This window comes from Pristis pectinata, chromosome 21 (assembly GCF_009764475.1).
Source record: "Pristis pectinata isolate sPriPec2 chromosome 21, sPriPec2.1.pri, whole genome shotgun sequence".
NCBI classification, from domain to species: domain Eukaryota; kingdom Metazoa; phylum Chordata; class Chondrichthyes; order Rhinopristiformes; family Pristidae; genus Pristis; species Pristis pectinata.
Window position 1 is genome coordinate 34934746 of NC_067425.1, and position 26643 is coordinate 34961388.

Sequence of the window (26643 nt, forward strand, 5' to 3'; positions counted from 1 at the left end):
TGGGACTTAAAACAAACAAAAAAAAATCAGAACTCCACCCGTGGTATTTAGCTTTTACTTGACAAACCATGTTCTTTTATTTGAGTATTTCTGGGTTTGTTTATTCTGAGAATTCAGTTGTAGAGACTTGCATTTTTACTGTGGTGGGAGACAAATGAGATCATTAACAAGAATTGTCTGCTAGCTTGCTTGTTGACAACGAGTGCACTTTTAGACTTGATTTTGTGCTTTGATATTGTTGTCTAAGGTTATAAATTTCTGGAGTGTAATTCATCTGTTACTATGGTAGAACTGTCCACTTTCAAGCCTCATTGTCTGAAATTTAGCATTCGAAGGTCAAAAAATGGTGCTTTACAAAAGTTCCAAGTTTAGAGGAGGGAAAATAGCAGGGGGAAGGAAGGTGTCGATGTGAAATGAATAAATAGTCCAAATTTTAGGCCGGCAGCAAAGTGATCACCCGTGGAGCAAGTTGTGCACAGATTTTGCAGTTTTCAGCCTGGTTTTTCCTTTGCTGTTGGGCAGTAACTCCAAGGGATCTCTGGCAAATAGCAAATGATTTCAACAAGTTGAATACCCAGTTGTATTGAAGTATTCTTGGACAGCAAAGCAGGAAGTACGAACTCTTTTTTTCCAATTTGAACATATTTTCTAGAGCATGGAAAAGATTGAAACCAATGAAATGGAAACATAAGCTTTAAATATTTTTTGAAATATTGAAGGGAATGAAATTCTGTAACAAAGTCTTAAGGGGGATAGTGATTATGATTTGCGTATTTTCAAAAACCATATACAATGAAGAGTAATACTGTTTTTCAGTGAGTACAGTACAGATGTCCAAATGTCCTCCAGTTTATTATTTCCAAAGATTACACTGGAGAAGGCCCCAAAGCAATATATCCTGCAGAGAAGCAGGAAATGGCTGATAGCAGCTTCAGATTAATGTTTAACTATGTATATACCAGCCACTCAAGTTTTGTTCATTATAATGGTACACTTAGATTGCTACACTAAAAACTCCTGACTGCAAATTCTGGGTTAATTTGCAATATGGTGATGCAAAAGCTACTGGAAATGCTGTATAGAATCTTTTGGTTTTGCTGGTGGTGATCTTGAACTTGGGTTGGGAATGAGTGCAGGTCAATAGGCATAAGTTCTGCTGTCAGGGCATGTATTGCAAGTCTACAGTTTGCTGGCTGCCAAAAGCTGAAACCACAGTCTGTTATGATGCAGAGTTGAAGGGAACCTGTGTGGTCTGACGCAGGTAGACCTAGTTATTCTGGTGCATCATGGAAGCTCAAAACTTTTGGACAAAATGCTTTCAGACTATTTTGGAATGAGATTTACTACCTTGCATTTAAGGAATGTTTGTAGTGTGGATTAATTCAAACGTTAGATTTCTATATTTCAGAAATGTTATGGGGTATAGCTAATTGAATTTTTGGTATTCATTATCTCCTTGTGTATTTGCAGAAGCTTCCTCATTTCTTCTTTCCCAACTTCTATATGTACTGACTCAAGTCATAAGTCGTAATATGTTCACTGGGCCATGTAAACCTAGACTGGCGATATTACACCTCTGTTCTATTTGTGCTTTGCAACTTGGGTCATTGAAAAGCAGTTAAGAAGAGGACATTTTTTTTAAGCCCCTTTTCTTTTCCCTAAGACTTGTTCAATGGAATTTAAGTTGGGTAGCACCCCCTTTCTATCCCAGAGGCCTTGACAAAAAAAAATTGTGAAATCTTAATTTTCCTGTGGCCTGGAAACTTGCTACATTGATTTTGATGCATGCCAGCATTAAATCTCAAATTCTGTCTGGCTAGTTTTTCCAAGCATGCAGCTTTAACATTGAGGAACCATTTGTAATGCGTCCTTGGATTTGGATAACCCAACAATTAAGTGATTTGTCCTTGATCTGTTATTTTTAGTTATCTACATGGGTAAATTGTGCTTTTTTGTTTGAGAGGCCAGGTGAGTGGCTGAGCAGTAATTTAGGAAGTAACATCGAGCTATGGTAGATTATAAAACAACTTGGATTTAGCTTTTTAATGAACTGTTCCATGATTTGATATAAAGCTACTTAAAATATAAGGTATTGTCTGATCCAGGTCTGTTGGCATGTGTAATGGCTACACTTGACTATTGTTTCTAGAAGGACTTGAATATTATTGATGTTTTCTAGCAGAAATCATTGTGGTTAAAACTTAGTGAGATTTGACTTCAAATGTTCAAGTTTTGGCCACTGGAATGGGGAGTGATATAATGCTTTGAGTGCTAATATTTGGGAAGTGTATCTGGAGGTGGAAGTTAGGTCCGCTACAATACTAACTGAGGTTTGCTAGAATTTGTTGGAATGGTCTGAGTTCTGGGAGCACTATTGTGCTGGAAAATAATTTGGTTGAGTCAGGATCGCCAAGAATTTGCCCGTGTTTGAGTGCTGGTGAAACAAAATGGTTTGTTAATATTCACTTGTATTTTTCTATTCTCCTTGAAGGTGACGGGGAGCTACTGCCTTATCCTACAGTTCTTCTGGTAAAAGTTTTTCGATTGTTGGTTAGGAGATCTGTGAGAGAGAGGGTGTGATGGCGTATTTCCAGGTTGGAGGTGGGGAACTTGCCAGTGATGGTACTTCCATGTATCTTTCTGGGTTTGTTGTGGGTGTGAGAGTGGCTATCCAATTGGTTTAGGATAGAACTGCAGAACATTTTGCATGCTGGTTTAGCAACTGAATGTTTAGATGGTAGATATGGTTTCAATCAAAAAATAATTTGTCCTGGACCGTAATGAGCTGCTTGAATGTTGGAAATCCACTCATGGCAAATGGAAAGTATTCAATCAGTTCTAATTGCCTAATAGGTGGTGGAAAGTTTGAGTTGAGAAGCAAAATCCTTTTAGTTACAGGATGCATGGTTTGATGGCACACACTATCAAATGTTGCTTTGGTGTGCAGCCACTCTCCCTTTGCTTAATAGCCCAGGCTATTAAGTGGTTTGGAGCAGAGTTGTCCTGGTGGAACTCAGTCTGAGCACTGAGAAGCTATTGTGCTACTTGTCACTGACATTTTCCATCACTGCTGATGATTGAGTAGACTGGACAATAATGAACTAGATTAAATTTTTCCCGGTGGTTTTTTTTTGGTGTGGAAAGAACATGCCTATGCAAATCAAGTGTTTGGCTGGAACTGCAAATAGTCTGGAGCTCAGTTTTTGGTACTACTCATGGGGTGTTGTCTGGTGCCATGCTTGAGTTATATTCAATACTCTCAGCCACTGTGTCTGATTTTGATTATAGTGCTAAAGAACTCTATGGAGGCTCGTTGGTATGAAAACAGAATTGTTCCAAGGTTACTCCCAAAACACTCATGGTCAGATGCATCTGCCGTGATTGGAGAAGTGACTCTTTTGTGGCTCACTTGCCATCTATAGTAGACTTAGTCTGGCTGTTATATTCTTTGGGACTCCTGTAGGTTAGTGGCTCAGTGAAGCTCTTCAATTAGAGCAATTTTTATTCCCTTCTTTAAAAAGAACAATGAATAGTATGAGGGTTGAAGTTTCTTTGGCAATTTTTGATACCCTTTTGATACCATGCAGTCTACAGTCAATATTTCCTTTCCCTAACTTTCACTAATGTAGATGCCAATTGCGATTCATAAATATTCTCCCAAACTATCTCTTTTTGCTTTTGCATTCAACACTTTTTATTTATGCACCTTTAGCCCATGCCAGAATGTATGTAATCTGTAATCAGTCAACTACTTTTGAATACCTATTTTTTCCATTTTGGCATTTTAATTAATCTATTTGGATTAGGCTTGATATTTCCACTGGAATTTGCATTTGTATATTATCTATATTCACCTTTTAACAGGATGCTGGAGTTCAAGCCTCTAGCATGTGTTTCCATTCCAAACATTTTGGATTTATCAATTGAAGTGTAGATCTACTTTTGAGTGAGTTAAGGTATTGAGCATAATTCAGCCATTTTATCCTTTTGCAGGGTTAGATCTGTGCTGCTGAAGCACATGGGTACAAATGGTCCAATAATTGTAAAGAAACATTAATTTGAACCAAGCCACCTAGTTACCATGGCAAGTTGTGGTTCAGGACCCTTCCAGTTTGAAATTGTATTCCTTTTGCTGTGACGTGCATAGCAGATGCTTGAAGCTGTGTCCAGAGAAAATGCTGTCTTCCATTCTGTTTGTCTCTCTCCCTGCCCTGCCAAATGATCCCATCAATAAAAGATTTGAAATGGACCAAGGGAGCACTGTGAGCTGGCCTCAGTCAGCTTCGTCACCTCAAAACTCAATCGAGTTGGTAAGATATGACCTACTCTGCATAAAGCCATACTGACTGTCCCTAAGCAGTACATGCCTTTCCAAATGTGCATAAATCCTATCCCTCAGTATCCTCTCCATTAGCTTTCCTACCACTGACATGAGGCTCACTAGCCTATAATTACTTGGATTATCCCTATTTCTCTTCTTGAATGAAGGCACAACATTTGCTACTCTCCAGTCCTCTGGAACCTCACCTGTTGCTAGTGAGGACAGAAAGACCCTTGTCAAAGCCCCAGCAATCTCCTCACTACTTTCAGTATTCTGGGATATATGCCATCAGGCCCTAGGGACTTGTGCACCTTGATGCTTTTTAGAATATCCAACACTGCCGCCGCCTCCTCCTTAATCTTGATATCTCAGCACATTAGCATACTCCACTCTGTTTTCACTATCCTCCAATTTTTCCTCGGTAATTACCGACACAAAGTACTCCTTTAGTATCTCAGCCACTTGATCTGACTCTAAAGTACAAATTCCCTCCTTTATCCTTGAGTGGACCGACCCTCCCCTTAGTTATCCTTTTTTTTTCTTAATATAAGTATAAAATGCCTCGATTACCCTTAACCTTGCTTGCCAAGGACATTTCATGGCCTCCATTGGCCTTCCTAATTGCCTGTTTGAGCACTTTGCTGCTATCTTTATATTCCACAAGGGCCTAGTCTGATTATTTTTTTTAGCTTCCTAAACCTTGTGTATGCTTCCTTTTTCTTCCTGACTAAGTTTAGGACCTCTCGGATCATCCAAGATTCCCTTGCCTTACCATCCTTGTCCTTGCTCCTTATCGAAACCTGCTGATCCTGAACTCTAATCAGCTGGTCTTTAAACAACTCCCACATGTCAGATGTGGACTTGTCTGGCAGCATCTGCACCCAATCAATGCCCCTTTAGCTCCTGGCCTATCTTGTCGTAATTTGCCCCCTACACCCCCCCCCCCCATCTAATGCCTTCTCACAATATCCAATTTTATCCTTGCTCATAACTAAAAACATAATGGGTTGTGGACACTACTCCCAAAATGTTCACCACTATCAGGTCTGTCACCTGACCTGGCTCATTTCCCAAAACTAGGTCCAGTATGTTCTCTCCTCTAGTTGGACTCTGGATGTACTATTTCAAGAACCCCCTCTTGGATACACTGAAGAAATCCCGCCCCATCTAAGCTGCTTGTATTAAGGAAGTCCCAGTCAATACTGTGGAAGTTAGTCCCCCGCCATGACAATCCTGTTGTTCCTGCACCTGGGGAATTTCTCTCTCTAGCATATAAATGTACATCTGGGCTTTTCAGCTGTGGATTTAGGAAACACTTATTCAGAGTTTGGTAGATATACTAATTTTGTACCTTGTTCACTTTAAATCTTAAAGTTGTTTTTGTTAACTAAAGCTGATAAGGGATATAGCAAAGAGCCAGATGTTGTGTCACACGTCGGCCATGGTTTCACTGAATAGCAGCATAGACTGAGCTAATTGGGCTACTTCTGCCCATTTGTACAATGGTCCATACAGACCCTTGTTGCTTGTCTTGATCAATTCCCATTTTGAAGTGAAGGACAATGTAGTAATTGAAATATAGATGAAAGTACATTTAAGTATAGTGGTTGCTGCCATGTACTGAAGTTTCTTTTTGCATGCTTTGTTCTGTATCTCCTAGTTGTACATAATGTGTGCTCTTCCTTGAACAGACGGTGCTGGATATTCATCAGACCTCCTGAAAATTTTGGTTGCAGTTCAACTCTAGTCCGACAGGACTATCATCTTGGCACGGGCTGGGGATATTTTTTTGGATTTGGCTTGTTCATGCAACCAAAACATTCATGCACGTCAATTTAATCCTGATCTCTGAATTAAATTTGATTACGGGTGACCCCTGCATTATGGCCTTTCAGTTAACAGAAATCTGCCCTTAAAGAATTCACAAATCACTACCCAAAAATTTGAGTAAAACTTGTTCTCATATAATTTGTCGGGGGAAAAATAAATACATTTTTCAATGCATTTCCTTGAAGCATGCACAGATGACGTGGCTTTGTATTACAGAAAATCATGATACAGCTGTTTTGTAGGAATGCAACCCCTCTGACGTGGGTTGCCTGTAATATTGCTTTCACTCCCAAAACCTACTTGAGTCTTAACATTTAGAACCATGCAAAACTGAGGATTGAGGTGTCTGTATACGCGGATACTGAAGATTAAAGTATTTAGCTACGTAATGATTTTTTTGGTTTAATCCGGAACTGAGTCTTGAATGTTTAAACATTTTGCGGATTATGTGGTCTGGCTGAACAGGATCCAAATATGTGGATCTATCTAACTTTTGGGTATTCTCTTCCTGAGGCCATCAGAGGTCCCATTCTACTACAGGCAAGAATATCATTTTGAAGCCAACTTGATACCAAAGATTCTGCTTGTCTCTTTTCTCTCCAATGACTAAATTCTTTAGTTTCTTAAATATTCCTGGTACTTGACTGCTACAGAGGCATATTCTACCTGCTAAGGAATAGAGCTTGAGCAGCAACAACTTTTTGTCTCGAGCTTGATTAAGATGGTCAAAACCCCTGAAAATAGCATGAATTTGTCTATCATTATTATGCTGATTAACTTTCAGAATAGATGGAAAAACAGAATAAATTTACTGTGCTGAGCTTTCTCATTTCAACTCGGTTCACTTTGCTGTTGCAGTTTGCTTCAGGTAAAGGTCATCTGATCCAGTTCGATAGTGTAGTCTTTTACTGAAATGTGTGATGTGATAGTAATTGACTTTGTGTGCACAATGAAAATCCTTGTCTGTTAATCCAAAGAGAATATTTTTTCTCTGCAGCCAATGCTGATTCATGGGAGATGTTGTTTTTGTGTGGTTTGTGTTGGGCATGTGGATAGGGGTTTGAAAGTTGATGGAAGGTAAGCTGGAATTGCATATCCATTATCTCTGCTCTCTTGAATCTTGTGTATTTGGCAAAATATTCCTTTAAGCTAAGACTGCAAATGCCAGTAAATGAAACTGGCTTGTTTGCTTCTCTGCACAATTTATCTACTGCATGAGACGTTACTGTGGGGAACAATGAGCATAATCTGTGGACATTGAAGAGTATCCCTAAAACTAGCACAGAAAAGGAGTTGACGCCTGGGGGCAGCTCAGTTGTGATATCGAATGGAGGGTTGATGGGTTGAGTGGTTTACTCTGGCTCTATTTTGGTTCTAATGCTGTAGGGTTCTAGTTGTATACTTTTCTCCCACTACAATAGAAACTGGCTTAGAGACATTAAAAAAATATATTACCTGAAATCTGTTTGGAGATTCCAGGTCAAATCAGTTGGCTGGATATAATCACAAAGCAGGCTTTTCTCATGACCACCAAAGGGAAAGGTTGGACTGGATGGGACTTTAGGAGACTGAGAGGTGATCTTATTGAGGTGTATAAAATCATGAGGGGCATAGATAGGGTGAATGTACTCAGTCTTTTCCCCAGGGTTGGGGAATCGAGAACTAGAGGCCATAGGTCTAAGGTGAGTGGGGAAAGGTTTAATAGGAACTTGGGCAACTTATTTTTACACAGGGTCGTACATGCTGCCAGAGGAAGTGGTTGATACTTTTTATAAAGACAGTTGGACAGGTACATGGATAGGAAAGTTTTAGATGGTTATGGGTCTAACGTGGGCAAATGGGACTAGCTTGGACAGCATGACCAGTTGGACCAAAGAGCCTGTTTCCGTGTTGTATGATTATGATTCTATGAACATGGAAAACTTCCATAGTGCTTCACAGCTAATGGAAAATCTACTTAAGTCTACTCACTTTTTAATGTTTAAAAAAAGAAACTACTTGCTAGCAAATCTAATTTTTAAATGTTCCCCTCTCTCCTGAAACCTACACCCTCTAGTACTTTGACATTTCCACCATGAGGAAAAAGACTGACTATGCTATCAATGGCCTTCATTATTTTATATTCATATCTAATGTGGGCGACATTAATCTGTTAGCAATGTTGCACAAACCAGTAGTTTATCAAATTTGTATGGAATAAACTCCTAATTTAATAGCCAGTCATAGTGCTCAACTTAGGCTTGTGCTATAGCAGCACCTGTCCATAACAATGAAAGCATTCAATTACCCTAGACCGTGAAAATTTTTATGACCTTTTGATGCATTGATCTGTTGGCATTATATCCTTGAGGCAGACAACTTTTTTTCTCTGCAGTTATGCTTGCTAATAGGAATGCCAAATGTGTTCACACAAGCGCAGCTGTGCCAAGGTTGAACATTTGGGCAGGGGTAAAGGGGCTGGTCATTTAAAACTGAGATGCATAGAAATTTCTTTAAACAGAGGACATGAATCTCTGGGATTATCTACCACAGGGTTATGGAGGCTAGGTCATTAGAAGTACTTAAGGTGGAGGTGAATAAATTTTTAAGATTGGCAAATTGAGGCTATGAGGAACTTGCACAGAAGAGCTGAGGCTAGAGTTGGTCAGCATGATCGTATTGAATGGTGTGGCAGGCTTGAAGGCCAAGTGGCCTTACTCCTATGTTTCTGCTTTGTTCCTCTAATTCTTGGGGCTGCATGAGCTTGGGCAGTTGAATTTTATCTAAAACTAGTGCAAGGTGCTTTTTTTTGTATAAGCTTGTAGTGAGGAATGAATATCAAGTAATCTTTATAGATTAAATCAACTGAATAGAAGCCTTGATTGAATATATCAAGCAGATTTGAAAAGGGTTAACTCAACAAAGTGGAGAGTCCACAGCAATTGTTCTGCAGGCATTAAGTGGGGAGAAGGTTTACTCAAACAATTTGATCTGGGAGGCAGAATCGTGCCTTGGATCTGGGCGGTGGTAATGGACTGGGTGTAATCTTGGGCAAAAGTGCAGATCCAAGATAGGGTGACGCAGGAGCTTTGACGTTAATCCAAATCGCTGCTGTTACAGATGTGAACAAAGACTAAAGGAAGAATGAGCAATCTGACAACACCATTTGCCTTGGGACACAATGCAGGAAGTGGAAAGGATTGTAATAGTAATATGGGAAAATATAGTCTGCCAAGTTGATGCAGAGAAAAATATCAGATTCCTAGAATCCATGTTAGACTTATGGACATCTCAGCTAGAAAAGAACGGTGGAGGAGGGGAAGAGCCAGTTCTCGTACGTAGTTCCCATGGGAAAAACGATGGGAATGAGGTTCTGCTGGGACTGAGGCTAGGGACAAATTAATGTTGGGAGCAATCTGAAATTACCCTTCAAATCACAAGCTACATGGAAATTGACACATTAACTAATTGGAGTTAAATTCATGGCTTGGGGATGTGTGTGAGAAGGAATTTTGACTTGTGGGACATCTATACCAGTTCTCGACATATTTCAGGAAGGGACACTACTTGGACCCAGCTGTGAATCTGCTGGCTGCTTCAAGTTAAAGTTGGAGGGGGAATGCAGTGTGTAAATGAGGTAGATATCAAGGATCAGAATGAGAACATGGAGCCAGTAGCAATTTGAGAAATAGGTCATTCCTTCATCACTTGTTAAGATCAATTGTAATAGTATATTTTTGCACAATAAATTTGAGGAGGAAATGGCTTTTTTTTAAAAAAAGTGTATCTGAATCTGCAAATTATTTGTAACAAAGTAGATTGAAAGATGTGTTTGACCTAACAGTTGTTAAACACAGTGGTGTTCAAGGCTGCAGATTAAAATTGCTGCTGTACCTGACAATTAGGCATTAAAAATGGAAATGAATGAATGTGGGTAAGGTACTTGAAAAGGCAGATGATAATTAACAACATGAGTTTTAGAGAACTAGAAGAGTTGAGAGAGAGAATGAGAGGAAACTGAGATTTGTAGTTTGGATTTCAGCAATGTGATTGGGGGGAAAAAAATGAAGAAATGAGAAGATTTTAGAAAATGCTACAGACTCACCCCGCAATAGCCACTGGGACATTGAGGAACAGATATGCAGGCGGATTAGGGAAAGGTTAAAAACAGCAGAGTTGTTGTCATGGGTGACTTCAACTTCCCCAATATAGACAAGGACCTCCTCAGTACAAGAGATTTAGACAAGGCAGAATTTGTTGGGTGCATCCAGGAGGGTTTCTTAAAGCAGTATGTAGATAGTCCATCTAGAGGAGGGGCCATTCTGGACTTGGTGTTGGGAAATGAGCCTAGCCAGGTGACTGACCTTTCGGTGGAAGAACATTTCAGGAACAGTGATCACAACTCAAGTTTTAAGATGGCTATTGGTAAGGATAAGCTTGGAACTTGTGGGAGAGTATTAAATTGGAGCAGGGCAAGTGATGAGAGGAATTGGGGAGGATTAACTGGGAACAGCTGTTTTTGTGCAAGTCTATATATGACATGTGGAGGGTGTTTAAAGACCAACAGCACAAAGTACAGGATAAGTATGTTCCAATAAGAAGGAAGGACAAAGGTGGCAAGATAAGGGAACCTTGGATGATGAGAGAGGTGGTGAATTTAGTCAAGAAGGAAAAAGAAAATGTGTAAGGTTTAGGAAGGTAAAATCAAATGGAGCCCTTGAGGATTATTAAAGAAGCTAGAAGAAAAACTCAAGAAGGGAATTGGGAGCAGCCATAAAGTCCTTGGTGAGTAGGATGAAAGAGTCCCAAGGCATTATATATATGCATCAAGAGCAAGAGGATAACTAGGTCACGTCTCTGGCACCGAGACTGGACCCTCAGCTCAGAAAGGAAAGAGGGAAAAGTGGAGAGCAGTAGTGATAAGGGATTCGATAGTTAGGGGGACAGATAGGAGGTTCTGTGGGAGAGACCGAGAATCCCGGATGGTCTGTTGCCTCCCTAGTGCCAGGGTCCGTGATATCTCTGATCGAGTTCTGGATGTTCTCAGGAGGGAGGGTAAGCAGCCAGATGTTGTGGTCCATGTAGGGACCAATGACGTGGATAGGAAGGAGGAGGAGGTCCTGCAAAGAGAGTACAGACTTAGTTGCAAAGTTGAAGGGCAGGACCTCCAAGGTTGCAATCTCAGGATTGCTACCCGTGCCATGTGCTAGTGAGGCTAGAAATAGGAAGATAATGCAGCTAAATACGTGGCTAAAGAGATGGTGCAGGAGGGAGGGCTTCATGTTTCTGGACAATTGGGCTTCCTTCCAGGGAAGGTGGGACCTGTTCCGACAGGACAGTTTGCACCTGAACTGGAGGGGGACTAACCTACTTGCGGGTGGGTTTGCTAGTGCTGTCGGGGGGGGGGGGGGGGACCAGAGAAGATAGTGAAGCAGTTAGAGCAGATAGTGAAGTGGAGGAGGTTAAAGGTCAAGTGAGGTCAGCATGTTCTGATGGAAATCAAAGATTTGTACATGATTGAAATAGATGCACTTAAGAACATTTCTATGCAAAAAGTATTGTAGGTAAGGCAGATGAGCTTAGGGCGTGGATTGGCACATGGGATTACAACATTATTGCTATTAGTGAGACTTGGTTGCAGGAGGGGCAGGACTGGCCGCTTAATGTTCCAGGGTTCTGTTGTTTCAGACATGATGGGGGGAGGGATGAAAGGGGGAGGTGTGGCGTTACTAGTCGGGGAAAATATCACAGCTGTGCGTAGACAGGACAGCCTGGTGGGCTCGTCTACAGAGGCCATATGGGTGGAACTGTGAATGGGAAAGGTGTGATCACACTAATAGGGTTGTAGACCTCCCAATAGTCAGAGAATTGGAGGAGCAAATCTGTAGAGAGATAGCAGACTGATGTAAGAAACAGAAGGTTGTAATAGTAGGGGATTTTAACTTTCCACATTGACTGGGACTCCCACATTGTGAAAGGGCTGGATGGCTTGGAGTTTGTCAAATGTGTTCAGGAAAGTTTTCTAAATATATAGAAGTACCAATGAGAGGGAACCAGACAGGTCAGGTGACAGCAGTATGTATAGGTGAGCATTTTGGGTCCGGTGACCATAATGTCATTAGTTTCAAGTTCCTTATGGATAAGGATAGGTCTGGTCCTTGAGTTGAGGTTCTAAATTGGAGAAAGGCCAATTTTGTGGAAATGAGAAAGGATCTAGGAAGAGTGGAATCGGATAAGTTGTTTCCTGGCAAGGATGTGTTCAGTAAGTGGAAGGCCTTCAAAGGTGAAATTTTGAGAGTGCAGAGTTTGCATGTTCCTGCCAGGATTAAAGGCAAAGCTAACAGACATGGGGAACCTTGGTTTTCAAGGGATATCGGCGGATCTGGTTAAGAAAAAGAGGTGTATAGCAGGTATAGGCAACTAGGAACAAATGAGGTACTTGAAGAGTATAGAAAATGTAAGAAAATACTAAAAAAGGAAATCAGGAAGGCAAAAAGAAGACATGAAGTTGCTCTGGCAGATAATGTGAAGGTAAACCCGAAGGGTTTCTGCAAGTATATTAAGAGTAAAAGGATAGTAAGGGACAAAATTGGTCCCCTAGCAGATCAGAGTGGTTGTCTATGTGTGGAGCCTCAGGAGATGGGGGAGACCTTAAACAGTTTTTTTGCATCAGTATTTACTCAGGAAACTGGCATAGTGGATATGGAAGGAAGGGTAACAAGCAGTAGTATTATGGAACATAGAGATTAAAGAGGAGAAGGTGCTTGCTGCCTTACAGTGAATAAAGGTAGATAAATCCTCTGGGCCTGACATGATATTTCCTCAGACCTTGAGAGAGACTGGTGTAGAAATTGCAGGGGCCCTGGCAGATACATTTAAAATGTCCTTAGCCACAGGTGCGGTGCCGGAAGACTGGAGGGTAGCTCATGTTGTTCTGTTGTTTAAAAAAGGCTCTAAAAGTAAACCAGGTAATTACAGGCCGGTGAGCCTGACATCAGTAGTAGGTGAATTATTGGAAGGTGTTCTGAGAGATCAGATATATAGGTATTTGGACAGTCAAGGGCTGATTAAGGATAGTCAGCGTGGCTTTGTGCGTGGTAGATAGTGTTTAACGAATCTTGTAGAGTTTTCCGAGGAGGTTACCAAGAAAGTAGATGAAGGAAAGGCTGTGGATGTTGTCTACATGGACTTTAGTAAGGCCTTTGACAAGGTCCCACATGGGAGGTTAGTTCAGAAGGTTCAGACACTAGGTATCCATGGAAAGGTTGTAAACTGGATTCGAAATTGGCAGTATGGGAGAAGACACAGTGGTAATGGATGATTTTCTCAGACTGGAAGCCTGTGACTAGTGGTGTGCCTCAGGGATCTGTGCTGGGTCCATTGTTGTTTGTTGTCTATATCAATGATCTAGATGATAATGTGGTAAATTGGATTAGCAAGTTTGCTGATGACACTACAATTGGAAGCATTGTGGACAGTGAGGAAGACTTTCAAAGGTTGTAGAGGGATCTGGACCAACTGGAAAAATGGGCCAGAAAATGGCAGATGGAATTTAATGCAGACAAGTGTGAGGTGTTGCATTTTGGAAGGATAAATCAAGGTTGCACGCACAGTGGCATGCAAAAGTTTGGGCACCCCTAGTCAAAATTTCTGTTACTGTGAATAGCTAAGCGAGTAAAAGATGACCTGATTTCCAAAATGGCATAAAGTTAAAGTTGACACATTTCTTTGATATTTTAAGCAAGATTACTTTTATTTCCATCTTTTACAGTTTCAAAATAACAAAAGGAAAAGGGCCTGAAGCAAAAGTTTGGGCACCCTGCATGGTCAGTACTTAGTAACGCCCCCTTTGGCAAGTATCACAGCTTGTAAATGCTTTCTGTAGCCAGCTAAGAGTCTTTCAATTCTTGTTTGAGGGATTTTCGCCTATTTTTCCTTGCAAAAGTCTTCTAGTTAAAAGTCTTCTAGTTCTGTGAGATTCTTGGGCAGTCTTGCATGCACTACTCTTGAGGTCTATCCACAGATTTTCGATGATGTTTAGGTCAGGGGACTGTGAGGGCCATGGCAAAACCTTCAGCTTGTGCCTCTTGAGGTAGTCCATTGTGGATTTTGAGGTGTTTAGGATTGTTATCCTGTTGTAGAAGCCATCCTCTTTTCATCTTCAGCTTTTTTTTTACAGATGGTGTGATGTTTGCTTCCAGAATTTGCTGGTATTTAATTGAATTCATTCTTCCCTCTACCAGTGAAATGTTCCCTGTTCAGTGAAATGTTCTACTGGCTGCAACACAAGCCCAAAGCATGATCGATCCACCCCTGTGCTTAACAGTTGGAGAGGTGTTCTTTTCATGCTTTTTTTCCTCCAAACATACCTTCGCTCATTGTGGCCAAAAAGTTCTATTTTAACTTCATCAGTCCACAGGACTTGTTCCCAAAATGCATCAGGCTTGTTTAGATGTTCCTTTGCAAACTTCTGACGCTGAATTTTGTGGTGAGGACGCAGGAAAGTTTGGAGAGAAAAGGGTGCAGAATTTCATGAAAAGATACAGCAGAGTATAGATCAGTTGCAGATGTGGTGCAGAGAAATGGCAGATGGAGTTTCATCTGGCCAAGTGTGAGGTGTTGCACTTTGGGAGATCAAATGGAAAGGGGCAGTACACTGTTAATGACAAGACCTGTACAGTGTTGATGTACAGAATGATCTTGGGGTCCAAGTCCATAGCTCCCTGAAAGTGGCTGCACAGATTGGGGTGGTAAAGAAGGCATATGACATGCTTGCCTTTATTAATCGAGGCACTGAGTTAGTCAGAGTTGTGTTGCAGTTTTTATAAAACACTGGTTAGGTTGCATCTGGAGTATTGCGTTGAATTCTGGTTGCCCCATTATAAGAAGAATGTGGAGGCTTTGGAGAGGGTGCAGAAGAGGTTCACCAGGATACTGCCTGGATTAGAGGGCATGTGCTATAAGGAGAGGTTGGACAAACTTGGGTTGTTTTCTCTGAAGCAGCGGAGGCTGAGGCGAGACCTGATAGAAGCTCGTAAGATTGAGGGGTGTACAGTAGACAGCCAGTATCTTTCCCAGGGTTGAGATGTCTAATACTAGAGGGCATGCATCTAGGGTGAGAGGGGGCAAGTTCAAAGATGTCTGGGACAGGTCTTTTTTACACAGTGGTGGGTGCATGGAATGTGCTGCAGGGGTGGTAGTAGAGGCAAATACGATAGAGGTGTTTAAGAGTCTCTGTGCAGAGAATGTAGGTATATGGACATTGTGTAGGCAGAAGGGGTTAGTTAAGTGTTTAATTAGTTTGGCACAATATCGTGGGTTGAAGGACCTGTTCCTGTGCTGTACTGTTCTATGTTCTAAAAGTAATGTGCAAATTGTGCTTTAATCTTAATGGACGCGGCAAATCAAATTGCTAGAAGTGGATTTTTTTTTGGAACAATATGCCAAGAAATCAACAAAGGAAAGTAAAAGTAGTTTACTAGTAATTTGGTTAAGGATTCTTTGGGGAACGAGGGGGATGTTGGTGGGTAATAGGAAATTGTATGCAGTTAAGAAAGACTGATTAGCTGGTAACTAGAGCCTTGTGCTTGTAGATAAATTGGATCGAAGCCTTGCCAGTAGATAAACAATGACAAACAATTTAAAATCAGTTCTTAGCAAATGTGCTTTCTATTCAGAAATAACTCCTCTCCTTCCTAAATGAGGGAATGAATCATTATCAGTATGTTTATAATCTAGTTGAGTAGGAAGCCTGAGTATTTTTACCTCCGATCTTTCCAGAACTTAAATTTAATAGAGGTGGGAAGAGGAAGAGGGAATCAGAACTTTATAGAAGCAGAAATGTGGTTCCCAAGGAAAATTACTATTTCTACAGGTTAGTATTTCTCCTGTAAGTGCATAAATTTTTTCAGAATTACTGGATTCTAGAATTGTCCCAGCAGACTGGAAGATAACAAATGTAAGAAAACTAAAAGCTGTTTTATTAAAGAAATTGCTACTTAAGAGATGGGCAGAGGGAAAAACTGAATTTGACTGAGTCCTGTTAGCAGATTGCTTGAATCCAAGTGAGTTGCAAAGAGTCCAGCAGCCTGGATAATGGGAAGAACAGGTTGTTTTCAAGTCTAGACAACTGATACAGAGTTATCACAATGAACAGGCAGCTATTCACAATTTGTGTTATTTGCTTGGTATGTTGAATTCATCAGCATCCTTGGATGAAAGGACAAAGCTTAGATAGTTTTGTGAGTAAGAAGGTGGCAGACAGAGAATAAAATGGAGAAATTGTTTTGCAATTCTTCCTACAAAGTTCTTAAACAGTGGAAAAACTCGTCTGCATACAGAAGGACCCCAGTGTGCTACTTCATGAAGCATGATGTAAACATGCAGGTAAACAGCAAGAAATTGTGAAGATGTCTGCTCTGGTATAAAATTACACCCTGACCCAAACTCAACGTGGTCAGGTAGCCAGACCATATAGAGAGACTGCTTGAGGTTCCACCAGTTTAGCAGCTTTCAATAGTTTCACAGTGGGTATTATCTCAGAGCTGGGGTTTGGTCTACTCGTTGCATTCCTTTAAATTTACTGCTTGATTGACAACATCCTACTGAATCAGAATCTGGTTTATTATCACTGATTTGTATGACATGAAATTTGTTGTTTTGCAGCAGCAGTATAGTACAAAGACACTGGCCTCTGTGGCTGTTTCATCCTGACCAGCCAGTGTAAGTTGGTGTATTAGCAGTGGAAAAACTTTGTTTTGCATGCCATCCATACACGTCATTTCATTACATCAGTGCATTGAGGTAATACAAAGGAAAACAACAGAATGCAGAATACAGTTAGAGTGCAGTGATAAGGTGCAAGGAAATAATTGAGGTCAAGAGTCCATCTTATCATACTAGAACCATTCAATTGTCTTACAACAGCAGGAGAGAAGCTGTCCTTCAGCTGGTGGTACGTGCTTTCAGGCTTTTGTATCTCCTGCCCGATAGGAGGGAGAAGAGAGAATGTCCGGGGGTGGGTGGGGTCTTTGATTATGTTGGCTGCTTTACTGAGGCAGTGAGAAGTGTAGGCAGTCCATGGAGGGGAGTCTGGTTTCTGTGATGTGCTGAGCTGTGTCCACAAGTCTGCAGTCTCTTGCGTTCATAGACAGAGCAGTTGCCATACCAAGTCATGATGTATCCGAGCATAGATAGCATGATATTCTTTCTCCCCATGGCGAGGGTGTCTAAAACAAGAGGGATCAGTATAAGATAGGTTTAGGGGGGATCTGAATGGGAATTTTTTCCCCCCATAGTGCTTGGAATATGAAATGTTGCCTGAGGAAGTGGTGGAGTCAGATACTCTCATTTAAGAAGCATCTAGGCAGCACGTGAATCACCGATACATACAGAATAAATGTGGGTAAATGGGATTAGATAAGTATAATAGTCTGTGGGCATGGTGGGCTGAAAGACCTGTTTCTGTGCTGCACGATACTGACTTGGGTTTGGATTGTTCTGGCAGGTACTGGCAAACCAATACCAGTATTGACATGTATGTTTGAACTTGTAATGTTCAGTTTCACTGCCAACATGTGAAGGCTGTCCAGGTATTGATGTAGAGTGACCAGACTAATGTTCCAGTGCAACGTATCAAGAAAGAATGAGCTAATGACTGATCTTAAACGTGCAGGCTTGAAGGGGGCTGTCATTGATGAATTTTGTCGAGGGTTTGGATACAGCATGGTTGAATGGGATTGTTCAGGATTGCAAGGACAATAGGACCTGCATGCTTAACTAGCATTGTCTGTGGGTTATATTTAACTGCAGTTATATTTAACTAGCCTTAAACTTGCAGTGTCATCTTGAACTGTGTCCAGTCCCATCTGAGTTTGTTTTCCTCCCAGTAAATAACTCTAACTTTTGTTCAGTTCATTCAGGAACAAACTGCTGACTTGTGCATAGGAATTTGCTGTTAGGAGTTTGTCAGCAGGGCATTGCTGTTTGATTATGAATGCTTGTTTAATTGTTATCAACTCATTGTCCTTGAGGTATTTCTTTCACAGTGTCAAGAATTTTGGAGATGTTGTTCTGGTGGTGGTGTGCACAAGTGTTGCAATGGTGTAAATGGTTGCAAAAATCTGGAAGCTTGATGGTTTGATTGCAGTGTTTAGAATGAGGGTAAGGTTGAAGAAATGCAATTCTTCAAGCTTTTCCAGCTCTGCAATTTTAAAAAAAAAAGTGACTTTCAAAGAAATACTGTACACTTTCATCAACTTTGTTTGTACTTGGTCATTATTGGATTAATACAATACTAGTTGTAAGTTTTGCCCAGTAAATGCCCAGAGGATTGGAGGGTTGTGGATGTTGTTCCCTTATTCAAGAAAGGGAGTAGAGAGAGCCCAGGAAATTATAGACCAGTGGTTGGTAAGCTGATGGAGAGATCCTGAGAAGCAGGATTTGTGAACATTTGGAGAGGTATAATATGATTAGGAATAGTCAGCATGGCTTTGTCAAGGGTATGTCCTGCCTTACGAGCCTGATTGGATTTTTTTGAGGATGTGACTAAACACATCAATGAAGGGAGAGCAGTAGATGTAGTGTATATGGATTTCAGCAAGGTGTTTGATATAGGTACCCCATGCAAGGCTCATTGAGAAAGTAAGGAGGCATGGTATCCAAGGGGACATTGCAATGTGGATCCAGAACTGGCTGGCCCACAGAAGGCAAAGAGTGGTTGTTGAAGGGTTGTATTCTGCATGGAGATCGGTGACCAGTAGTGTACCTCAGGGATCTGTTCTGGGACCCTTACTCCTTGTGATTTTTATAAACTACCTGGCTGAGGAAGTGGAGGGATGGGTTAGTAAGTTTGCGGATGACACAAAGGTTGGAGGTGTTGTGGAGGGCTGCCAGAGGTTACAGTGGGACGTAAATAGGATGCAAAGCTGGGCTGAGAAGTGACAGATGGAGTTCAACCCAGATAAGTGTGAAGTGGTTCATTTTGGTAGGTCAAATATGATGGCAGAATATAGTATTAATGGTAGGACTCTAAGCAGTGTGGAGAATCAGAAGGATCTTGGGGTCCGAGTCCATAGGACGCTCAAAGCAGCTTCACAGGTTGACTCTGGTTAGGAAGGCATATGGTGTATTGTCCTTCATCAACTGCGGAATTGAATTTAGGAGTCAAGAGGTAATGCTGCAGCTATATAGGACCCTAGTCAGACCCCACTTGGAATGCTGTGCTCAGTGCTGGTCACCTCACTACAGGAAGGATGTGGAAGCCATAGAAAGGGTGCAGAGGAGATTTACAAGGATGCTGCCTGGATTGGGGAGCATGCCTTATGAAAGCAGGTTGAGGGAACTCTGTCTTTTCTCCTTGGAGCGACAGAGGATGATGGGGGACCTGATAGACGTGTATAAGATGAAGTGTATTGATCGGGTAGATAGTCGGAGGCTTTTTCCTAGGGCTGAAATGGTTGCCACAAGAGAACGTAGGTTTAAGGTGCTAGGGAGTGGGTATAGGGGAGATGTCGGGTAAGTTTTTTTACTCAGTGGTGAATGCGTGGAATGGGCTGCCGGCAACGGTGGTGGAGGCGGATATGATAGGGTCTTTTAAGAGTCTTTTGGATAGGTACATGGAGCTGAGAAAAATAGGGGGCTTATGGGTCTCTAAGGTAGGGATATGTTTGGCACAGCTTTGTGGGCTGAAGGGCCTGAATTGTGCTGTAGGTTTTCTGTTTCTATGTGAATGCTTTTTGTGAAGTACTGGAAAATGTCTAAAAATATAACTATTGTCTATTTGTCTTTTTAGAGCTGAACAAGAATCCTGTTGATGGTTTCTCAGCAGGATTGATCGATGACAATGACCTATACAGATGGGAAGTACTTATCATAGGTCCTCCTGACACTCTATAGTAAGTATTGCACTAATGACCTGTTTTGAGGAGTGTCATTATGCTATGTTTTATCTTTTGGAAGTCCCACTACAGTGAGATTTCTGAAATAGATATGCTGACAATGTTTTATCAATGAGAAAGCTATGGTGCTGCTTAAAATGTTGCATGTGAATTTTGTTCCTGGGCTGTTTAGCTGTAGGTTCTTTATCGATGATGTGACCAGATGATCTAGCTTTATGAAGATCTTAATTGGGGATAGTAAAGGTAAAATGCTGGAAATTCTCAGATCATTCAATGTTGATTTCATTTTTATAAGAACTGAGGAAAAAGTTGATCACCTATTTTTCAGCACTAAATGTACTGAGAAATGGGTGATCTCCAATTTAACGTGGTTAAGGAAGGGAAGAAGAGAACAAAGTAAAGATTGCAGAAGTTCAGATTGCATAACACATAGATGGTAATGGTCAAAAGAACATGAATTTAGAAAGGTTGTAAATGGGAATAGCTGAATCATTATCTGTAGCGTTTTATTGACAACACTCAACCAAGTTAGGATTTGCAGCAAAAATGATGACTTGTAAAATAACTATTTTGCATGTGGTTACAATGGTTACTTGATGACATCTACAAACCCACTGACTCCCACAGTTACCCCGACTACTCCGCTTCCCACCCTGTCAGTTGCAAGGTTGCAATTCCTTTCTCTCAGTTCCTCTGTCTCTGCTGCATCTGTCCTCATGATGAGGCTTTCCACTCCAGGACATCCGAGATGTCCATTTTTTTCAGAAAACACTGCTATCGAGGTGGCCCTCACCCACATCCTCTTCTATCTCCCATACATTTGTCCTCCATCCCTCTTCTTCTCCCCTCCCTCTTCTCCCCCCCCCCCCCCCCCAAAAGACGAGAGATAGAGTTCCTCTTATCCTCACCTACCACCCCATGAGCCTACACATTCAACATATCATTCAAGATCCCACCAACAGGCACACCTTCCCTCCCCTCTCCACTTTCGGCAGGGATTGCTTTCCCTGTGACTCCTTTGTCCACTCATCCCACCCCATCGATCCCCCTCTGGGCACTTATCCTTGCAACTACATTAAATGTTACACCTGCCCCTACACCACCTCCCTCACCACCATTCAGGGCCCTAAACAGTCCTTCCAGGTGAGGCAGTCCTTCATGCATGAATCCATCAGTATCATTTATTGTATATGGTACTCCCAGTGCAGCCTTATCAGTGAGACGCAACGCAGATTGGGAGATTGCTTTGTTGAGCACCTTTGCTCCATCCACTGTAACAGCCAGGATCACCTGGTGGCCAGCCATTTTAATTACACTTCCCATTCCCACACTGACATGTCTGTCCACAGCCACCTCTACTGCTAAGTTGAGGCTAGTAGCAACAGCATTAGCATCCCATACGCTGCCTGAGGAACAGCACTGCATATTCTGCCTTTGTAGTCTCCCAACCTGAGAGCATGGACATTGATTTTTCTCTAACTTCTGGTAACCACTCCCCTTTGTTTTACCCCCCCACCTTTTTTCCCCCTTCATCCCACCAGCCCCATTACCCCTTCCCTTCCCCTTCTCGATCTGCCCATCACCCACACATTCCTCCAGTTCCTCTCCTCACTTCCTTCCCTTTTATTCCATGGTCCACTGTCCTTTCCTGTCAGGTTCCATCTTCAGCCCTTCTCACCTCCACCTATCAGCTCCCAGCTTCTTGTATCATTCCTACTCTTCCCCCTCCCTTACCTGCCTCTCATCCCCCTCACCTGTATCCACCCATCACCCACCAGCTCTTGTTTCATCTTCCTACACACACATTCTCCCCTCTTTCTAATCCTGATGAAGGGTCTTGACTGGAAACATCAACTGTCCCTTTCCCTCCATAGATGCTGCCTGAACTGCTGAGTTCCTCCAGCATTTTGTGTGTTGCTCCAGATTTCCATCATCTGCAGTCTCTCATGTCACCTACTTGTAAAAGTCCATTTACTCAATAAACCATTGTAGGGAGTTAAGGAAATGGAAATTATAGCAATCTCTTAAAGGTAAGGTACTTTGTCCAGAAAAGTAAGGTGACTGGAGCATGGTTAGTGCTCCAGTCTATGTAACATGTCTATGTAAAATCAATCTGTCATTTACAACGTTGAGAACACCTAGTACGTTTGACAAGGGCATTACCTAGTTATTTCAATTCTGTCCGTAGGTTTGTCTCTGAATGTGGCCTATCTAAAGCTAAGCTCTCCAGCCTGGGTTAGAGTCTAGGATTCCATATTGTGTTCATTTTGAAGGATAAGCTGTTGTTCCTTGTTTGTGTTGCCTCAGTGGAACAGCTTAGGAGACCTGAGAACAATATGAAAATTTAAAGTGAGCACACTGGTTCTGGTCAAGCATGCTGACTGAACATGGATGTCCTATGAAACAAGTTGTGCAGTGTTTGTGGCATAGGATGCATGAAAGGAGGTGGTAGACAGGCAGGTATCTTATCAGAAGAGCAGGGTGTTGCAGGAAATGAAATAGAGTTGGAGTGCCTTGTCATCCATGATGGCAGGAAATACCAAGACATAGTAGACCTATTGGTATAGCTGCATCCTAGTTCATGGAGAGAATTAAGGGAGGAAATTGCTGAGGCCCTGGCCATAGGTTCAGCAGTGGTGCCTGAATTCTGGGAAAATTACAAGTGTTATACCCCTGTTCAAAAATAGAGGGATAGACCAGCCCACTTTGACGAACTCATGATGGGGAAAGTTTTAGAAACCATTTTTTATTATCACTGACTTGTATGATGTGAAATTTGTTTTGTGGCAACAGTACAGTGCAAAGACATAAAATTACTATAAATTCATTTTTTTCATTGTGATGGTGCTTGTGCTTATATTTTTCAGATTTTGACGCACATCTTCATTGCATCTTAAGTTGTCTTTTGTATTCCTATGCTGTCACATCCTGAAATATGTCCTTGCATTGTGATGCATCTTGCCTACCTCAAGACTTGGATAAAGTTAGTTGATATAGCATGTAACAAAGGATGTGACCAAATTACTGCATTTTGAAAACTGGGCAGAGCATGGTGTTCATCTCTGCAATGCTGTGCCATTTTATGCAATTGGGAAGTTGATGATTGAGGCACAATGTCACTTGTAAACAGCATATCCTCTATAATAAAAAGCTCCCATTGGTGATCAGTACATAGAATATTAACATGTATTCTCACCAACTTCTCTTAATTGGGTGGACTGCTGCAAAATATGGAATTCAAGTCATGATGTCCCTGCTATTCCCTTGCCTACTCCATCAGAAATGGATTAATCATTCATGTTTTCCCCTGTAGAGAAGTAATTAGTTGCAAAGCACTGTGCCCCACAAGTAAAAGGCTGAATGTGTAGTGAAATTCTTAATAACTTAAGTGGGTTTTTTGCTTGAAGGGACATTAAGTTCCATCAGAAGTCCAGCTATATTTTACAGCCTTCATGAGCTAAAGGGATGGAAGTGCATGGAGCATGAAGCTTTTTTGTTTTGGAGAAGACGTCCAATTGTGGTTCCCAAGTTCAGAACATTTAACTCTGAGACTGTCTGGAGAAGTTGGAGTGTGTGATGTTATAATGGTGGAATTAGTAGAATAGGATACAGCCAAAGATGTTGTTCTTCCTCTAGCTTAACTAGAGCAAGGCAGCAGATTCAAAATTAAATATCTGATTACAAAGGCATTGGAGAAGTTTGAGATGTCCTTGATGGACTATGTTGTCAAGATGTCTTTTGGGGAACTTGAGGTAAAGGTATGGGAATTGCTAGTACGAATCGTTAGATTGAGATGGGAAAGAGTTAAACCAAGCAATTGCTGCACTGGAAAGCGAAGCATTGAAAAGGTGTGGAAATTGTGTTTAAGCTGCAAAGCAGTGACAAAAGATGCTGTGGGACCATGCATGCCCCAGTCACGGAGGATGCAGTTTGTGATGTGGATTAGGATTGTTCGGTTCTGTGGCAAGGGTGGAAATTTGATTAGCAAGATTTGAGCTTTCTCCTGTTATATAATATCTCTGGATGAGCATCAGCTGCTAGTTTTCCCTTCTGGTACAAAGGATTAAAAGTAAAATTGTGGTTGTAGCATTGCAGAGCACTTTTTTTTATTGCAGTATGGTCTCCTGAGATGCAAGCAGATAAATTATTATGCAATTCCTATGTTGTTGCACTTCAATATTGAGCAAAAGTGACTCTTATTACTATTTTAATGGCTTTGAACAGATGCCACTGTCTTTGTGACTTTGAATTTCACGTGACTGTCACAATATCTGTTATAAGTTAGAACTTGACACATTTTTATTCTTTTATATTTGTACTTTCAAAATGAACCAGAATGAATGCAAGTGATGCCCACTTGTTTGTGTTGGCCTTAATATCCAAGTATAAAAACTAGATTCAGCCAATTAATTGGTCACTTATCATATAATGAAGCATTTGTGGGATTTTACACAATTGTGATCTACCAACTTGCCAGTTTGGTAGCAGAGTCCTATTTGCTAATCTGGTAACTGCACAGATATCAATATCTGTATAATATTTGGCAAGTTGCTTGCCTTCTGTCTTAATGTTGATAGGACTTTGTCAGATATTGGTGGTTTGTTTTAATTGTTTATTTATAATGTACTAAACTTCCTATGGTGAAATCTCTTGATGTCTGCCTTGTGAAGTTTTCATTTTGGATATTTAAAAAATGAATCGCCAAATCAACCGTATATTGTGCCATGTGGGTGCCTGTGGCATTTTACTGTCTAGATGTATCTGAAGACGTATGAAGTAAACAATAGCAATGGCATATCACTGCATCTGCAGTCATTTCTGCTCTGTAGCTTGTACTCCCAGGTTAATCTCCATGTTCACGTTTGAAGAGTAGATTGTGTGTAATTTTGATCACAAAATGGCAGAGGTATTGAGACATGATCACAAATGCTGTGATATTTAGTATTTCCCATCTCCTTTGTACTCTAAGATTAAGGGGAATATATTTTGTAGTCCTGCTTCACGACCTTAAACTACCTTTACAATTAAAGTATTTTGGAGTGCAGTCGTCCTGTAATGTATGAAATGCTGTGTTCAAGCTGACCTCAAGGTTACACAAATAGCAATGGGATAACAATTGGAAATTCTAATGTTAGTTGACCGGATATTGTCTGGGACCTGGGAGGACACCCCCTGCTCACTTAGAGCAATAGGGTTTCTCTCCCCATCCTGTTAAGGGCAAGTCTGTTCTATATCTTCTGCAGAATACAATAGCTCCAACAATGCAGGATTCCTTAGTGTTTCACTTTGTCAGCCTAGATTGCACTTGAGAGGCAAGACCTTTACCAGTAATGCCTAGATTAGTGTTCTCTATGGTCTGGCTGGCTGATGTGTTATCTAATTGCTTTCAATTGAGCTCCTGTTACTTCAAAACTTTTAAAACTCTTTCCATGGGCTTGATGATCTGCAAATTAGGATGCCCATATTCTAGCTGTAGCTTGGTCAATGTTTCTACTTTAATGGATTCTACTACTGTTTTTTTTAACCTCCATTGATTGATCTTGGTTTCTGACATCTCCCTCTAAATGGAGAGAATCTCAATAATACCTTCACGCCCAAGTGATCGAGCAGTGGGATATAACTATTTGATTGATGACACTGTTTCCCCCAAACCAGTTTTGCGACTAAAATTCTAGCAGGCACAAAATTAGAGGTACAAAATCACACTTTTTTCGATACTTATAGATTAGAAATTTTTTAAAAGTTACTATGCCTTCTTTTCCTACTCCATATAAAATTGAAATTACAGAAAAAAATTTTAGGCTTCAATCCCTATCAGAAGGGCTTGATAACAATAATTTATGATCTAATTATGAAAATACGTCCAGAGACACTTGATAAAATTAAGAATGAATGGGAAAGAGAACTCCAGATACTTTTACCCACAGAGACATGGAAGAAAATTCTTCAATTAGTTAATACATCTTCAATGTGTGCCAGACACTCTTTGATACAATTTAAGGTGGTTCACAGGACCCATATGTCGAAGGACAAGTTAGCCCGTTTTTATCACCATATAAATCCTATATTTGATTGATGTAAATCGGAGGTGGCTTCCCTGACACGTTTTGGTCCTGTCCTCTTGGAAAAATATTGGAAGGACATTTTCAACATTATTTCAACTGTATTGAATATTGATTTACAACCTCACCCAATCACTGCAATTTTTGGATTACCAATGATGGAATCTGACCACCTATTTGCTGCTGCTTGTTGTATGATTGCCTTTGTTACATTAATGGCCAAGCGATCCATTTTGTCTAAATGGAAGGATCCAATACCCCCCACCACTTTTCAATGATTTTCTCAAACTATATCATGTTTAAACTTAGGAAAAATTAGGAGTGGCTCTATTGATTCTTCACTTAAATTTGAGGAAGTTTGGAGTCCATTTATTCAATATTTTCATATGATGTAGGTCCCTTTTCAATAATCTTTGAATTTAGAGGAGCGGAGTTGACAACATAATAATGCTCTTTGTTCATCAAGAAATATCAGTCCAGTTTTGTTTTTGTTTTGTTTTATTACTTACAATTTTTTCCCAATTTGGGTTTTTTTATAATCTTTTTTTCTCCT

The 26643-nt window shown here is 40.9% G+C and overlaps 1 protein-coding gene across 2 annotated transcripts in view; it reads left to right on the forward strand.

Moving 5' to 3' along the window:
* Positions 1–26643, forward strand: part of ube2g1a (ubiquitin-conjugating enzyme E2G 1a (UBC7 homolog, yeast)) — a 57670-nt gene that overhangs the window by 15315 nt on the left and 15712 nt on the right. For both annotated transcript variants that reach the window (XM_052035278.1, XM_052035276.1), the window contains exon 2: positions 19923–20025. In XM_052035278.1, coding sequence (XP_051891238.1) covers positions 19923–20025 — 103 coding nt within the window. The remainder of the gene's footprint in view (positions 1–19922; positions 20026–26643) is intronic.